Genomic DNA, 18,933 nt, shown 5'->3' with positions numbered 1-18,933 from the left:
GTTTGTGGAAAAAGGTCCATTATCTTTCAATTCCATTTTTTTCTTGAAGTTTTTGAAGACTTCTTGGATCTATGTGTGTGTACATATCTACATTTATACATGAATATGTACATATATTTATATATAAGTATATATCAGGAGTCCTGATGTGGAGCTGTAGGATAAGCATTGGACCTTAAGGTCGTTTGAATCGTTCAAGATTGGCAATTCAAATTCACCTACTGCTCCTTGGAAACACTATACAGGGTTGCTATGAGGTGGAACTGATTTGATGGCATGTAACAACTACAAAGATACACTCATAGATTGTGTATGTTGTTGTTGTTACGTGCCGTGGAGTCGGTTCCGACTCATAGCGACCCTGTACAAGGTTTCTAAGGCTGTAAATCTTTACAGGAGCAGAGAGCCTCATCTTTCTCCCGCAGAACAGCTGGTAGTTTCGAACTACTGACCTTGCGGTTTGCTGCCCAATTCGTAACCACTATGCTACCAGAGCTCCTTAGATTGTGTGTGTGTGTGTGTGTGTGTATGTGTGTATATATATATATATATATATAATATTTTGGATCTATATACATTATGTTGTTGTTGTAATGTGCCGTGGAGTTGGTTCTGACTCACAGCGACCCTGTACACGGTTTCCAAAGCTATAAATCTTTACGGCAGCAGAAAGCCTCATCTTTCTCCCACAGAACAACTGGTAGTTTTGAACTGTTGATCCTGAGATTCACAGCCCAATTTGTAACCACTACACTACCAGAGCTCCTTTATATACATTATATATATATGTCAAGTGCCATTGAGTAGATTCTGACCCATAGCAACCCTGTATAGGGTTTCCAAGGAGCAGCTGGTGAGCTTGAACCACAGACCTCATAGTTCAAATGGCTTCGCAGTCTGGCTCATTAACCCACGGCGCCACACCAGGACTCCTATATACATATATATATATATATACATATATTATATAATATATACTCCTATATAATATACACTCCTATATACACACACACACACACATATAATATGTATTATATTATATTATGTGTGTGTGTGTATATATATATATAATGTTTTGAAGTCCCCTTGTGCATGTATTTACGAATTTATACTTAAGGTTGTAAGATTCTGACTTTCCCCATTTGGAAATATTTCTTCTCCCTTGAACTTTCCCTATAATTTGAATACACAAGATATTACATCTTGCATACTGTTGTTGCTTTTTTCAGACTTACTGTACTCTGGCACCTCCTTCCAGACTTGTTGTGGTAGTGTGTCATGCAGTTGGTTCCGACTCACAGTGATCCTGCATAGGGTTTCTGAGACCGTGAATCCGTATGGGAGCAGAAACTCATTTTTCTCCCATGGAACCATTGGTGGTTTCAAAGTACTGACCTTAAGGTTAGCAGCCCGACTTGTCACCATTACCTACCAGAGCTCCTTTCCAAAGCAGAATAGTGGCAGCATACTTAAAGGAGAGACATTTTTCAGGTGTTGTACTAAATGCATAATCTCTCTGATTTAGGAGCCACCTGGACATGCAAGGGGGTCCATCTGGACCACCTGCCAAGCTAATCCAGCCCCGGGAACTAATCAAGGGTAGAGTGAGTACAAAAGTGGAAATACTCTTTCTTAAATGAATGCTGTGTCAATGAGCAGGTCAAATCATTGTCAAAGTAAGTCAATTTCAGTTAACAAAGTAAACCCAGGATTTGTCCCTAAAAGCAATTTAGGTTTCAGTCAAACTTTATCTCCAGGCATATCCATTTTACATCTGTAAAAACAACAAAACAAAATAAAACAAAAAACTCACCAATGAAATTTTGCACCAGTCAATGTAAAATTGAGTGCGAAATTTTTTATCACATGTTATTACAGGTTCCATTTCCTGACTGCATCTCAGTTGGTTCTGTGGATTTTTGACTTCTCGTAAACAAGAAGAAAATGGGACATCGGCACCAACCATGACATAGACTCTGTAAAAATGTGAAACTCTCAGGTTATCCTTTAAAGGAAATTGAAAACACTGAAAAACAATCTAGCCTGAAAGCAGGACTTATCTTGGTGAATTGAAGGATTATCTAGAATCTTCCCTAAGGTTGGGGTCTGGGTTTTAAAAGCAGTGATTCATGTAAGGGGTTTCCTTTCATTTGTTCCTTTATCCAACCAATATTTACTAAGTGCCTTGGTGCACCAGACAATGTTTCAATTCAAAGTTAATTTCCAAAAAATTCTATATCATCCTACTTACTTCAAAATAATTATGCTTAATATATTTGCCTTTAAAAACATTTTATTTCAGGTAAATTACTTAGAAAATAACATGATCATTAAAATAAATAATTGAAAGTAATAAATGTACATTTTCACTTAAGTTTAGAAAGATTGTAAAGATACATCCTTGGAGCTAAAATCGCTTCACACAGACTTTCCTATTTGACTCCCCAGTTACGTCTGGCAGCTTTTCTTCTAGTCACAGTCCTACATATTTGGTCTCCCATTAGAATTTCTCTCAGTATGTTATGCATGAAGTTAATTTAATTGAAGGAAAAGCTACTACTGGTGTGTTTTTAATAAACACACACCAGGCAAACGACATTTATTTTCTTTGGTATGTATCTTAGCAATTGTTGTTGTGTGTTATCAAGCCAATTGTAACTCACAGGAACCGTACATGATACAGCAGAAATTATGGGAGCAGACTGCCAAGTTTTTCTCCTACGGAGCTGCTGGGGTTTGAACCACTAACATTTTAGTTAGCAGTCGGGTTCTTAACCTTTGCACCATCAGCACTCCTTATCTTAGCAATGAGAATTAAATAAATAGAATAAATATTTCACCATAAAACAAGGTAATGACAATATCAGCTAAGTATTTCATGTCTTTCAAGAGAAGAGAAAAACTAAGAAAGTATTCTAAATAAATAATATTCATTCTCTTAATAATAACACCATATCTACTTATGAAAAAACAACCCTATTGCCATCAAGTTGATTCCAACTTGTAACAACTCCATAGTATAGAGTAGAACTGTTCCTCAGGGTTTCCAAGCCAGTAAACCTTTAAGGGAGCAAGACAGCTTCATTATTCATATAAGGTACAGCTGGTGGGGTTGAACCACTGATCTAACCCATCAAAACTCCAGTAGTCTTCTTTCTAAAAACTGGTAAGATGATCTTAAAATTCTTATGGAAATTCAAGGGACTCCAATTAGCACAACTATTCTGAAAACAAAAACAAACTTGGCAGACTCACACTTGCCTATCTGAAAACTTATAGCAAAGCTTAAACAAGATAAGATAATATAGTACTGACATAAAAAGATACAGAAGGATGAAGGAAACATAAATGAGAATGTAGAAATAAATCTTAATAATCATAGTAAAGTGGCTTTTGATATTAGTGTCAAGAAAATTCAATGGGGGAAAAGTAGACTTTACAACAAATGGAGCCGGGACAATTGACATCACATGCCAAAAAAAATGAAGTTAAACCCCTACTTCAAAATATATAAAAAAAACTAACTAATAGTGAATTAAACATCTAAATGTTATAGCTTAAATCACTAACCTCTAAAAAGAAGGCACAGGCATAAATCTGCATGGCCTTGGATTAGGTAATAGTTTCTTAGATATGGAACTAAAAGTTTAAGCAATAACAAAAAATTTAATAAACTGAATTTCATCAAAATTTTGACCCTTTGAGCTTCAGAAGACACCATCAAAAGCATGAAAAGAAAACCCTCCACGTAGTAGAAAATTTTTACAAATAATATATCTGATAAGGGTTTTGTATCTAGAAAAAAAATACATAAATTTTTACAGTTCAGTAACCAAAAGACAAATAGTCCAATTTATAAATGGTCAAAGAAGAAGAAATGACATTTCTCCAAAAAATATATACAAATGGCCAATAACTACATGTTATTCTATTTCCCTAAATTTAAACCACACTGAGATACTCCTCCATATTCAGTAGGGTGGCTATTTAAAAATGACAGATATTAACAAGTGCTGACAAAGATGTAAAAAAATCTGGAACCCTAGTACATTGCTTGTAAGAATGCAAAATGGTGTAGCTGCTTTGGAAAACAGTCTGGCAGTTCCTCAAATGATTATAAACATAGCTAGTATTCATTGTTGTTAGATGCTGTTGATCCCAACTCATAGTGACACTATGAAACAACAGAAGCAATTACTGCCCAATCCTGTGCCATCCTCACAAATGCTGCCACCCTTACTTGAGCACCTTGTTGCTGCCACTGGGTCAATCCATCTCATTGGAGTCTTCTTTCTCACTAACCTTCCACTTTACCAAGCATAATGTCATTCTTGATAACATGTCCAAAGTATGAGACGAATCTCACCATCTTGGCTTCGAAGGAGCATTCTGTGTGTACTTCTACCAACATGGATTTGTTTATTTTTCTGGTGGTCCATGGTACTTTTAATATTCTCAAACATCATAACTCAAATTCCTCAATTCTTCTACAGTCTTCCTTCTCCATTGTCCAACTTTCACATGCACATGAGGCTATCGAAATACCATGGCTTGAGTTAGGTGTGCTTTAGTCCGCAAACTGGTATCTTTGCTCTTGAACACTTTAAAGAGGTCTTATGGAGCAGATTTGCCTATGGAATTATGATGGTGAGTCAAAAATTATCTGCATTCCAGTTATATTAAAAATTCTGTTGGCTGCATTGTCTTATCAGCACTTTCCGTTCAAGGTCACTGCTGTGCAGGTATGACATGTGGATATCTGAAAACAAAATTTGGACCAATACATGAAGAAAGGTAAAAATCTCTCAAAAAAACACACTGTTACTGGTGACAAAACATGGATTTATCACTACGAGTCTGAGAGTAAATTGCAGAGTATGGAATGGAAACATCTTCAATTGTTGAACAAGAAAAAGTTCAAAAGTCAACTATCAAACTATACTCATGGAGATGTTGTTGTTGTCAGGTGCCATCGAGTCACAACCTACTCATAGCGACCCCATGCACAGCAGAACGAAACAATGTTCGATCCTGGGCCAACCTCACTACCGCCGCCACACTTGACGCCATCAATGATGTCACCTGGCTGATCCATCTCATTGGGGGTCTTCCTCTTTTTCTCTGACCCTCCACCTTACCCAGCATGACATCCTTCTCCAGCGACTGTTCTCTCCGGACAATGTGTCCAAAGTATGAGAGACGAAGCCTAGCCATCTTGGCCTCCAAGGAGCACTCTGGTTGTACTTCTTCCAAAACAGATCTATTGGTTCTTTTGGCAGTCCATGGCACTTTCAGTATTCTCCTCCAACACCACAACTCAAAGGCATCAATTCTTCTACGATCTTCCTTATTCACTGTCCAGCTTTCGCATCCATATGAGGTTACTGAAAATACCATGGCTTGGGTCAGGCGCACGTTAGTCCTCAAGCTGACATCTCTGCTCTTCAATACTTTAAAAAGTACCTGTGCAGCAGATTTGCCCAATGCAATACATCGTGTGATCTCTTGACTGCTGCTTCCACGAGTGTTGATAGTTGATCCAAGAAGAATGAAGTCCTTGACAACCTCAATCTCTTCTCCATTGATAAGAATGCTGTTTATTGGTCCAGTGGTGAGGATTTTTGTTTTCTTTACATTGAATTGTAATCCATATGGAAGGCTGTGCTCTTTGATCTTCATCAGTAAATATTTTAAGTCCTCTTCACTTTCAGCGATCAAAGTTGTATCATCTGCATATCGCAGGTTGTTAATAAGTCTTCCTCCAATCCTGATGCCACGGTTTTCTTCATAGAACCCAACATTGAGAAGTATGAGTATTCCAGAACACTTAATTGTACTTCTGAGAAATCTGTACCTGGACCAAGAGGCAGTTGTTCGAACAGAGCATGGGAACACTGAATGTTTTAAAATTGGGAAAGGTGTGCAACAGGGTTGTGTTCTTTCACTCATGGAGATAGTAGCTCAAAATACCAACACAGAGGGAAGGAGTCTTCACATCAAGGATCAATGCTATCCCCTCTGTACACCGGGTAGATAGGGACGGGCAACTTAGACATTGGCTACCTAAAATGTGGGGGTGATAAAGGCATGAAGTGATTGGCTTACAAGGTTTCAAGAGGGAGTTTAGTTTAAGTGTGTGGGGAACATAGAGTCCCCACTGAAAAGTTTTCATCTTGTCTAGACAGGTCTAGTGAAAAGAGATGGGGATAAGATTCATATGATTCAATAGTGAATAACTGTTATCATGACTGAGACTGTCACAATTGTAAAGGTGGAAGTTTTGTAACAAAAACGGAGGAGTAGTTAATCTTACAGTCCAGAGACAGAGAACTCTAGGACCATCAAGGGAGTAGAGCACAAGCGGAATGCGGAGAAGCAGCGACACCAGAAATGGAGACGCATTTCTAGTGTCCAGAGAAGCATTTCTGGTATCCAGAGAAGCAGCAACACCAGAAATGGAGGCAGAGATGGGAACATGGAGAGAGGGAGCAGCTGAGGACTCTAGATTCATGGGAAGAAAGGGACTGAGAGCTGTGGCCAGGAGGCAGACTTGCAGAATGTGTCATTTAGTGGTGTAAATTATTATATATATGTCTGAGTTAAAAAAAAAGAGCTTAAATGATTAGAGAGAAATACTGTTAACTGATGGTACATGGAGGGGATTATAACCATTGTAATGAAACAAAGTGTATGATTTGTTGAATGTAGATCTGATGATCTACCCTGTAAACTTGCTCTCAATTCACAATAAAAACTTGGAAAAAAAAAAGTCAACTATCAGCTAGAAAACTGATGCTTACAGTTTTCTGGGATCCTCAAGGGCCAGTATTGGAACACTATCAGGAAAAAGGTACAACAGTCAATAGTGAGATGCTCATTGAAGAGCTGAAGCCTAAATTTAGGATTAAAGGGAGAGGACTGCTATCCAAAGGCAGTGTGATCTTGCATGACAATGCACATCCACACACATCTGACCACACTGTTGACACTGCAAAAATCTCATTTGAGGTGTTAAAACTTCCTCCCTATAGTCCTCATTTTGCCCCATCAGACTTCCACCTCTGATGAAGAGGGAAGACAGCTCAGCCTAAAACATTTGAAAATAAGGGAATATGAAAGCTTGTTGACAGATGGACAAATGTAATGAAAGGGAGATTATGTTGGGAAAATGGTGTATTTGTCTTTTCTAAAATTCTACAGCCAGAGTACACATAATTTTTGACTTATTCTCATATGTTGTTTTATTTCTTGACTGCTGCTTCCATCAATGCCGATCCAAGCAAAATGAAGTCTTTGACAACTTCAATCTTTTCTGCATTTATCATGATGTAATTTATTGATCAAGTTGTGAGAATTATTGTTTTCTTTATATCAAGGTGCAATTCATAATGAAGGCTATACTCTTTGATCTTCATCAGTAAGAATTTTAAATCCACTCCCAGCAAGCAAGGTTGTATTATCTGCGTATCACAGGTATGAATGAGTTTTCCTCCAATCCTGATGCCACATTCTTCTTCATATAATCCACTCTTTGTTCAGCATACAGATTTATAAGAAAGTTTAAAGAGAACAATACTGGTGTATACCTTTCCTGATTTTAAACTTGTCAGTATTTCCTGTTTGGTTCTAACTACTATCTGTTGATCTATGTACAGGTTCTTCACGAGCAAAATCTTATGTTCTGGAATACTCATTCTTCGCAATGTTTTCCATAGCTTGCCATGATCCACAGTCGAAAGCCTTTGCATAGTCAATAAAGTACAAGTAAATATCGTTCTGATATTCTCTGCTTTCAGCCAAGATCCATCTGACATCAGCAGTGATATCCCTCATTCCATATCCTCTTCTGAATCCGGCTTGAACCTCTGAAGATCTCTGTCAATGTATGGTTGCAGCCATTTTTGTATTATCTTGAGCAAAATTTTACTAGCATGTAATATTAATGATATTGTTTGATGATTTCCACATTCCATTGGGTCACCTCTCTTTGGAATAGGCACAAACACAGAACTCTTCCCATAAGTAAGCCAGGTAGTTGTCTTCCAAATTTCTTGGCATAGATGAGTAAGTACTTCCAGTGCTGCATCAATTTGCCGAAAGATTTCAATTTGTATTCCATCAATTCTTGAAGCCTAGTTTTCCACCAATGTCTCAGTGCTGCCTGAAATTCTTCCTTCAGCACCATCGGTTCTTGATCATACACTATCTCTTGAAATGGTTAAACGTGAAGCATCTCTTTTTAGTGTACCTTCCATCCTCTTTTAATGCTTTCTGCATCATTCAATATTTTGCCCATAAAAATCCTTCAGCATTGCAATTTTCTGTTTTTTAAGCCTGAGAAATATTGAATTTTGTTCTTCCCTTTTGGTTTTCTAACTCCAGGTTCTTTTTACATTTCGGTATACTTGACTTTGGCTTCTAGAGCTACCCTCTGAAATTTTTGCCCCTCTCTTCCCACAGATGTCATCAGGTGAGGTCCATATGTATAGTTGCCTTTTGTGTTATAAAAAAATGGTATTTGCAATGAATAAGTCATTGGTGTTGCAAAATACTATCATGTGATTACCAGCATCTTTCTACCACCAAAGCTGTATTTTCCAACTACTGATCATTCCCCTCTTTCCAATCTTTGCATAACAATCACCAGTAATTATCAATACACTTTGATTGCATGTTTAATCAATTTGTAACTGAGAAAGTTGGTAGAATTCTTCAATTTCATTATCACTAGCTTTAGTGTTTTTTTGTGTAAATTTGAGTAACTAGCATATTAAGTGGTCTTCCTTGTAGGTATATGGATATTATCCAACCACAGACAGCACTGTACTTCAAGATAGATATTAAAATGTTCTTTTTGATGATAAAATGCAACGAACACCATTCTTGTTGAATTTCTTGTTCCCAGGATAGTAAACCATATGATAATCAGATTTAAAATGACTTATACCAGTCTATTTCAGCTCACTAAAGTCTGAGATATCAATCTTAATGTGTTCCATTTCATTTTTGACAACCTCCAATTTTCCAAGATTCATACTTCGTACATTCCATGTTCTATTAATGGAACTCTGGTAGTGCAGTGGTTAAGAATCGGGCTGCGAACCTTAAGGTCAGTAGTTCGAAACTACCAGCTGTTCTGCTGGAGAAAGATGAGGCTTTCTGCTCCCATCAAGATTTACAGCCTTGGAAACCCTATACAGGGTCGCTATGAGTCGGATCCGACTCCATGGCACATGACAACAGTGTTTCTCCTCATGTTGTGCTCTATCAGTAAATGAAGGTCCAGAAAGCTTTACTGCATTCATATCATCATGTTCAACTCAACTTTGTGGAAGCAGCTCTTCCCCCAGTTATATTTTGAGTGCCTTCTAACCTAAGGGGTACATCTTCCAGCACCAAATCAGACAATGTTTCACTGCTATTCATAACGTTTTCAGTGGCTAACCATTCAGGAGCAGTCTGCCTCTCCGTCTGCCTAATCTGCCTTAGTCTGGAAGTTCAGCTGAAAGCTGGCAATGATGAGTGACCCTTCTGGTATTTCAAATAACAGTGACATAGCTTCCAGCATCACAGCAACACACAAGCCACCACAGCTCAAAAAACTGACAGACCAGTGGTGGCAGAGTTACCAGATGACTCAGTAAATTCGTTCCTAGGTGTATACTGAAGAGAAATGAAAATACACTTCCATGCAAAAAGCTGTACACGAATGTTAATAGCAACATTATGAATACTAGTAAAAAAAAGTAGACAAAAAAACAAATATCATCAAATGATGAATACAGTATTACTCAGCAATAAAAAAAATCAAGTACTGATTCATGTTACAACATAGATGAACCTCAAAATATTATTCTAAATAAGGAAATCAATCACAAAAGACCACTTAGACGAGTCCATTCATATAAAATGTCCAGAGCAGGTAAGTTTACAGAGACGGAAAGTAAATTAGGGCTTGCCTAGGGCTTTTGGGGTGAGCAGATGGGTACAGAGAAAAGGAGGAGTTGTGATAATAAAAATATTCTAAAACTGATTGTGGTTTTTGCCACATAATTCTTTAAATATACTACAAAGCAATATATACTTACAATAGATGCATTATATAGTATGTAAACAATATCTCAGCAAAGTTATTTTTAAAAACGGAAATGAAAATTCAGGACAAAAATTCAAAGTTATATAAAGGTACGTATGATGTCACCCCCAAGCTTGAGGTAACAACTTTGTCCCACAAACTCATTTGGTTGTTCCTTATATCAATTTAATAATTTAATTTTCATTTGAAAGAACATTTTAAAAACTATGTTACCCTTGGGAAATGAATAATATATGATGGACTAATATATTAATTTACAAAATAAAAAACAAAAGCAGATATGAGAAATCATAAGTTTAGATGATCAGTGAGAATCAACATACTCCATTTAAAAAACTGCTATTATTTTAAAGATTCAAATAAAGCCTCTTTTATGCCACTAATAACTGTCTGGTGTGGCGCAGAGGGTTAATGTGCTGTACTGCAAACTCATTTTGAACTGCAAGGTCGGCAGCTGAAGCTCACCAGCTGCTCCTTGGAAACCCTATACAGGTTCGCTAGGAGTCAGAATCTACTCGCCGGCATTTACCAACAAACAACAAAAATTGCCTTGCCAATACTACTTTTCTTGTTAACTATAAAATGCAACTTTGATTTTTAATTTTCTAGTTTGTAAATACAGAAATAAATATTTCTTACACTGGCTGACTTAACATGACATTGATTTTCATTTATTGTTGTGGTTGTTGTTAAGTGCCGTCGAGTCGGTTCCAACTCATAGCAACTCTGTATAGGGTTTCCGATGAGTGCCTGGTGAGCTTAAACCGCAGACCTTGTGGTTCAAATCGACTTTGAAGTCTAGTGCCACACCAGGTGGTAATGATGGTGATGGTGTAGGTTCCAACTCATAGTGACCCTATATAGGGTTTCCAAGGCTGTAAATCTTTATGGGAACAGAAAGCCTCATCTTTCTCCTGCGGAACCACTGGTAGTTTCAAACTGCTGACCTTGAAGTTATCAGCCCAATTCGTAACCACTACGCTACCAGAGGTCCTTTCACCAGGTAGGAATGTTAAATTAACTCATTCTAAATTAATGTAAACAAGCATAAGAGGTTTTCATGCTTGGAACTGCTGCATTTTTTCTTAAATTATAAAAGTAATATAAAAATATTACAGGCAATTTACAATACAGAAACAGAATTTATTTACATTGCAGAGATAACTCTTTTCCCTTTTTAATATACCTTGCAGAATATTTTCAAATGCACTTATATTTTAAACTAATTGCAATCACCTCTGAAATATAATTTTGTGTCTTCTGTTTTCACTTAACACATCATAAGCATTGTTCTATATTGTACAGTCTTTGTAATTATCATTTCTGGCAATTTAATTTTTAAGTGCACATGTTTTATTCATCAATTATTTCAGAGTTGGACATGCATATTGCTTCCAATTTTTTTATGTTTTAAGTAATACTGGGGAGACCATCTCTGTGCATATTCTTTAATGTTAATTACTATCTAAAAAGAGATGCCTAGAACTGGAAACATTTTAATGACAGTTGACAACCCCTGCCAAATTACTTTCATCTCTACTTGGATGATCCATCCTTTTCCAACATAATATGTTCCCAGCTGAGCTCATCATCACCCCACCCCACCCCACCTCCACCTGTTCTCCTGTCCATCTTCTTTTCTTTCCCCAGTTGGCATCTCCAGTTGCACAAGTCATAAACTCAAGTACCATCACCTTTGACTCTTCTCCTCCTTTCCACAGACTGAATCCATCATCACTCTTTAACATTTACCCTGAAAAAAACTCTCATACACACACCTGTCCACTTTGTTCACATTTTATGAAGTGAAATGACGATGAGCTTTACCTTTATGAAAACAAATGAGATTAGAATATATCAAGTACAAGACTCTCAAGCAATATTAACAAAGTATTGTGCCTCACAATGTTAAGAACGGTTATATACCAGATAGAGCTTGTTGTTAATATTTTTTCATTTTGAACAATTAAATTTCTCGTCTTTGAAATAAAATGGATTTATTGATGTCTTTAGCCATATAACTTGAATAATCAGTTGTTGCTGTTGTTGTTAAGTGCCTCAAGTTGGTTCCGACTCATAGCAACCTTGTATAGTGTTTCTGAGGAGCAGCTGGTAGATTTGAATCGCCAACTTTGTGGTTCACATTCCAATACTGATCCTACAGTGCCACACCAGAAGTAGCAGGTAAATAATTTAAGCCAAAACTCTTTTTAAGCAACAGTTAGATAATTAGATCCCATGATCTGTATTTGTTTTACTAATTGTCCAAGTAATGACAATACCTTTTTCTGTATTAGATGTGATAGGCCATAAAAGTAGCTTACAGATGACTGTGTATACACATGTTACGTGGTGCTGGGGAATTCCTGAACTCTTGAAAGAAGGAATACCATACATCTTGCTCTGCCTCCCTCCCCAAAATACACCCTATCCCTGTTTCTTCATGTATCTCTGCAGTCAATCAATGAAAACTAAGATAAACTGAAGAAAAAAAAAAAAAACACCACAGAATTTATGGGATTGTAACTAAATATACATAATTCTAGATAAACAGTTACGGTTAAATTTCCTCAGATTCATGGACCCCTCACGCGTATCGTAACAGAACTGTGCTCCACAAGGTTTTCAATGGCTAATCTTTCAGAAGTAGACTGCCAGATATTTTGTTCCAGGGCACCTCTGTGTGGACTCAAGTCTCCAAACTTTTGGTTAGCAATGAACACTTAACCACTTGCACTATCCAGGAACATAAACATAAGAAAATAGGGTAATTAAATGAAAAAGCAATCCAGAGTTAAGAAAAAAATTTAGAAACCTGACAGGTAACCATCCCGTTGTAATATGGAGCATTGAATTTGGTGCTAAACTTCCTCATTGTTGTTTCTGTTAAGTGTTGTCAAGTTGGTTCCAATGCATAAAGACCCTAGCTAGGGTTTCCCAAGCTATAAATCTTCATGGGAGCAGAAAGCCTCAATGTTCTTCCTTGGAGCAACTGCTGAGCTTGAACTGCCAACTTTGTGATTAGAGGTCCCATGCTTATTCTACAGAACCACACTACTCCTAAACTTCCTCATATCCAAATGAAAATAGAAAAAGAAAACAGTACATATCATCATTCTCATTTTTAGAGGCATGAACATTCCTTAGCGATCTTAAAGAATTTTCTCATGAGTGACCTTATCTGGGAGAAAATTACTAGCATAAAGTGCTAAGCAGGTTGATAATAAAGGGAGGAGCAGTTTCATAGGGCTGTCTCCTGTAATGGTCTCTGTTAAGTCCAAGGACAGGACGACAAAACTCTTTAAATAGCCAGCTCACTGCAGAGACAGGAGCTAGCCCCAGTCTGCAGGTCCCTCCCATCAGCACCTCCCTTTCTCAGCCAAACTTCTTTAAAAATGAACACCTATTCAGCAAATCAACTCTGCGTTCCTCCTGTTCACTCCTTAATCCTCTGACGTCTGGCCTCTATCCCTACTCATCCACTAGAATTGCTCTTGCCAAGGTCGCTGAGGACTTCTTCGTTATTCAATCCAACGCTCACTTTAAAACACACACACAGGGACTTCAAAATTTCATGGAAAAATTCAATTACCTTTCCATTCCATTTTCCCCTAGCTTTTGAAGCCCCTTCATACAAAATATAAAGTTGTTGTTGGACATACAGTCACTGGAAGTCAGAACCCACTTGATGACATCTAACTACTTTTCATATTCCAAACTTTATATAAATGGTATCAAACTGAAATTTTCCTTCTGTAAAATTTTAAATATTATGATTTTTATATTATGTCTGCAAATGAATGCATTTTCACTTTGCATATACTATTTGCATAATATATTTACATCTATTCTGAGTATATGAAAACCTTGGAATGGAATTATTAGGTCATAGGGCATGTGCAACTTCAGCTTTCTTAAACATGGCATTTTTACTTTTTATTTTCTCATTTTCCCCTACTCTATATTCCCATAGCACAGCACAATGGTCCCCACTGCTCAACATTTTTCCCACATATTTCTTATTTTTAGATGTTATAATTTTAGCCAACTTACTGTTGTAAAGTGTTGTCAATCGGTTCTGACTCATAGCAGCCCTGTGTAGGGTTTCTAAGGAGCAGCTTGGTGGGTTTGAAGCACTGATCTTATGGTCAACAGTCCAGTGCTTATTCAGGACTCCATTTAGGTAAATTAATGGGTAGTAAATTATAGGTTTCTCTGCTATGCATAGAGTTTTCAGTGACTAGCGATTCGGAAGTAGTTTGTCACTCTTTCTTCCTAGTCTGTCTTTGTTTTGTAGCTCATCTGAAACCTTTCCACCATGGGTGACCCTGTTGGTTATTTAAAACACCAGTGGCATAGCCCTCAGAATCACAGCAACTCAAACCACCACAGCACAACAGACAGACGAGTGGTGGCCGTTTGGTTTTATGTCTATACTGTCTCTTTAAATTTCTATGTCAATCTTGAAGAATCTATGAAGAAAAACGTGGCATCAGGATTGGAGGAAGACTCATTGACAACCTGCGATATGCAGATGATACAATCTTGATCGCTGAAAGTGAAGAGGACTTGAAACATTTACTTATGAAGATTAAAGAGCACAGCCTTCCATGTGGATTACATCTCAATGTCAAGAAAACAAAAATCCTCACCACTGGACCAATAAACAACATTCTTATCAATGGAGAAAAGATTGAAGTTGTCAAGGACTTCATTCTTTTTGGATCAACTATCAACACTCGCGGAAGTAGCAGTCAAGAGATCAGACGACGTATTGCACTGGGCAAATCTGCTGCACAGGAACTTTTAAAGTATTATAGAGCAGAGATGTCAGCTTGAGGACTAAGGTGCGCCTGACCCAGGCCATTGTGTTTTCAATAGCCTCATATGGATGTGAAAGATGGACAGTGAATAAGGAAGATCGTAGAAGAATTGATGCCTTTGAGTTGTGGTGTTGGAGGAGAATACTGAAAGTGCCATGGACTGCCAAAAGAACCAATAGATCTGTTTTGGAAGAAGTGCAGCCAGAGTGCTCCTTGGAGGCCAGGATGGCTAAGCTTCATCTCTCCTACTCTGGACACATTGTCCAGAGGAAACAATCGTTGGAGAAGGATGTCATGCTGGGTAGGGTGGAGGGTCAGAGAAAAAGAGGAAGACCCCCAACGAGATGGATCAGCCAGGTGGCATCATTGATGGACTCAAGTGTGGCAGTGGTAGTGAGGTCGGCCCAGGATCGGACATTGTTTCGTTCTGCTGTGCATGGGGTCGCTATGAGTCGGTTCCGACTCGATGGCACCTGACAACAACAACAACAAATCATAGGTGCTCATATTTTAATTTGCAAGTCTTTGATTACTAGTTAAGTTGAGCATTTTTTCCCTATGGCCATTAGCCTCCTTTGTGGCTTGTCTAGTCATATATTTTGCCCATTTTTCTACTAGGTTATCTTTTTATTACTGATTTAAAATTCTTTATTTTGACATTAATACTTTGTTGTGTATATGTGTGGCAAAAATTTTCTCCTGGTCTGTGAATTATCTTTTTGTTGTTTTGGTATCTTTTGCTAAAATTTTAGTTTTGAAGGCAAATATATGGGTTTTTTCCCCCATGGTTTGTACTTTTGAGAATTAAGAAATCATTGCTTGTTAATTTCAATGGAGACTACACCAAATTCTCCAACTAGCTTTCTCATTAATAAATTAGACATTTGATATCCACCTCTGATACTTAATGTGTAGACTGGTTCATGTTCTTCTGGCAGGACACATGGATACCAATGGGGCCTCTAAAATCCCAATGCATATCTTTACTCAGTCCTCACTCCATTCTGTCCTTCACTGATACTATAATATCACACCCTTCACTCTAAAGAAAAAGTTAAACATGAATCATATTTTACAAAGGTCTCTAATGCTTCCGGATAAAATCCAAACCATTTTCCATGGCACATAAAGCCTTATATGATCTGGTCTTTGCATCCGTGGTAACTCTCTCTTCTGGAACCTTCTCTTCTATTTCTAACTAAGTCATTTTCCACATCCATGGCACTCTCAGGAGTTGTTTTTTCATGTTTTCAGGAGACTAATATACATTCAGATTCTAAGGTTCAGATGAGGCTCCATCTACTCTACGAACCCTTTGCAGGCTTGGCTATGAGGTGGATGAGAAGACTGCTCTTTGAATAACTCAGTTGTTAACAATTGCATTTTCATTAAGTGATTGTTTGCTGGTCCTTTCTAGATTGTGAGCCTAATTTGTTTTTTAAATAAAAAATGAATACAACATTCCCCCATAATAAGTAATTAATTTTTGCTAAAATGTGAAGAAAAAATTATGCCCAGATATGAGACATGGCTGTATTTATTTATTTATTCCTGGTGTGGTGCTGTAGGATAAGCAGTGGATTGCTAATGGCAAACTCGGTGGTTCAAATCCACCAGCTGCTCTCTGGAAACCCCCTATACAAGGTAGCTATGAGTTGGAACTGGCTCAACAGCACTTAACAACAACAGCTTAATAACAATAATGGACTGATTTAGGTTCCCAGGTTTTACTTTATTAAAGTCAGTTTAAAATTGCTTTTATATTCATAAATGCATAAAAGAAAAGATATCGGCACCAAAAGTGCAGGACAAACACAATTTAAGAATAAATCATCAGGGATGTTGACAGTTCGTCAGAGCACTATGGATTCCCTGGGATCATAAACTACCATCAGACTAATATTTGACAAGCAGTGACTTCTTCAAAAATAATTTATAACAAAAGCTTTTGATATGGGACAAAAAGGAGACAACTAATTAGAGGTTAATACTTTATGAGATGGTCTAGAGCATAAACTAGTGCTCCCTGTCACTGAGTGAGGGTAGTCCACATGTTTTGGTAACAAGAGGAAATAGTAGTAGGTTTGACAATCTCTTAGGAACAGTGAGTATATTCTTTAATCCTCACACCCCATCATTCCCTTCATAGGCACCATTTACACCACATCACTCAGTCGTGGTTGGCAGCTATGACATACCTACAATGAAATATGAACTAGCTCATCTTACACCAGCTTTATCCCAGGCTAAATACATACACGAGTCCTTAGACTCTGGCTGGGTATCAGGAGTAAAAACAGCACCTAGACCATGCTCTCAGAGAGGGCACTGTTGCCCTGGGGTTAGGGGTCTGGCAAGTGAAAACAGATCTTTTTAGGAGGCCCAGGCTTCTTTGCAGGAGTTCAATCACTTTGAAGTAAATCTTTATCACTGTTTTCTGTTTGATTAAGGAGAGGTTTGAAAGCCATCAGAGAGTTCTGCAGAGATGAAATGCGCAAGAAGGATGAGGACTGGAATGCTGCAGACTGGGTTCCTGACACTGACATTTAATGGTGTTTTGGGCTGCAGTAGAGTATAGGTTTACTCTGATAAAGCTGGGCCCTGGTGTGGGGCTGTAGAATAAACAAAGGATTGGAAGTATCAAAGTTCATTCAAACCCACCAGCTGCTCTTGGAAACCCTATATAGGGTAGTTATGAGTGGAACTGTCTTGACAGCCCACAACAACAACCACTACTACGAAGAGCTACTCTTGTTGATGTTGTTGTTGTTCAGTGTCCTCCAGTTGGTTCCGACTCATAGCAACTCTATATATAGGGTTTCCCAGGAATGGCTGCTTGCGGTTCAACTGACCATGCAGTCCAGTGCTAATCCTACAGCACCGGTGACATTGTAGGATAAGAACTGGACTTCTGGTCACAAGGTTTGCAGTTCAAACCTGTCAGCTGATCTGTAAAAAAAAAAAAGATGAGGCTTTCAGAAACTCTATACAGGTTCTCTCTGTGAGTCAGGACTGACTCGACAACACCTAATAACAATTATCCAGAAAGTGATCCACCCTTCCTCTCCATCCCAACCTTGATAAATCACCAAAGTGTATTATTTCTTTTCATATGGATATCTATTTCTAACTTTTTATATTTGTTGTTACTATTGTGTGCTGTTTAATTGGTTCCCACTCATAGAGACCCTGGATAGGGTTTCTGAGAAGCAGCTGGTCGGTTTGAATTGTTAGGCCACCAACCTTTTTGCTTATCCTACAGTGCCACACCAGGAGTCCTTTTTATAATAGTGGGAGCATACGTGAGATAATGCACTGGACTGCAAAGTTAGTTTGAACCAAAGGTTGGCAGTTCTAATTCACCAGCCACTCCTCGGAAAGCCTACAAAGGGTGGCTATGAGTTGGAACCCTCGATGGCACTTAACAACAACATATATTTTTACTTTTGTGATTGACTTATTTCACTCAGCATAATGTCCTCCAGATTCATGCAAATTATAAGATTATTCTTTATAATTGCATAGTATTCTAGTGCACAAATAAATGTACTACGGTTTGTTTGTTTGTTTGAATTCATCCATCCATTGATTGGATCTTAGGCTATTTTCACCTTTTCACTATTGTGAATTATGTTGCAATGAACATTGGTGTATATATGCCTGTTCATGTCACTGCTCTTACATCTCTTGCATATAAACTGAGGAGGAGCTGGATCAAAAGATAATTCTACTTCTAGATTTTTGAGGAAGTGCCATACTGTTTTCCATCTTTTTTATACCATTTTACAGTCCCACCAGCAGTTTATAAGAATTTCAATCTGCCCACAGCACTACCAGAATTGGTTTTGTTTTTTAATCATTGCCACTTTTACAATTTTGATTCAATCCTGGTATGGCACTGTAGGTTAATGCGCTGGACGGCAAAAGTCGGTTTGAACCACAAAGTCAGTGGTTCAAACTCACCAGCTGCTCCTTGAAAACCCTATACAGGGTTGCTATGGGTCGGAACCAACT

The 18,933-nt window shown here is 37.8% G+C and overlaps 1 protein-coding gene across 3 annotated transcripts in view; it reads right to left on the bottom strand.

Moving 5' to 3' along the window:
- SGCE (sarcoglycan, epsilon) overlaps window positions 1-18,933 on the bottom strand; it is a 96,638-nt gene that overhangs the window by 18,971 nt on the left and 58,734 nt on the right. For all 3 annotated transcript variants that reach the window (XM_006834283.1, XM_006834282.1, XM_006834281.1), the window contains one exon: window positions 1,814-1,976. In XM_006834283.1, the coding sequence (XP_006834346.1) occupies window positions 1,814-1,976 (163 nt within the window). The remainder of the gene's footprint in view (window positions 1-1,813; window positions 1,977-18,933) is intronic.

This window comes from Chrysochloris asiatica, unplaced genomic scaffold (assembly GCF_000296735.1).
Source record: "Chrysochloris asiatica unplaced genomic scaffold, ChrAsi1.0 scaffold00010, whole genome shotgun sequence".
Taxonomy (NCBI): Eukaryota; Metazoa; Chordata; class Mammalia; order Afrosoricida; family Chrysochloridae; genus Chrysochloris; species Chrysochloris asiatica.
This window is presented reverse-complemented; position numbering and strand designations above follow the sequence as displayed.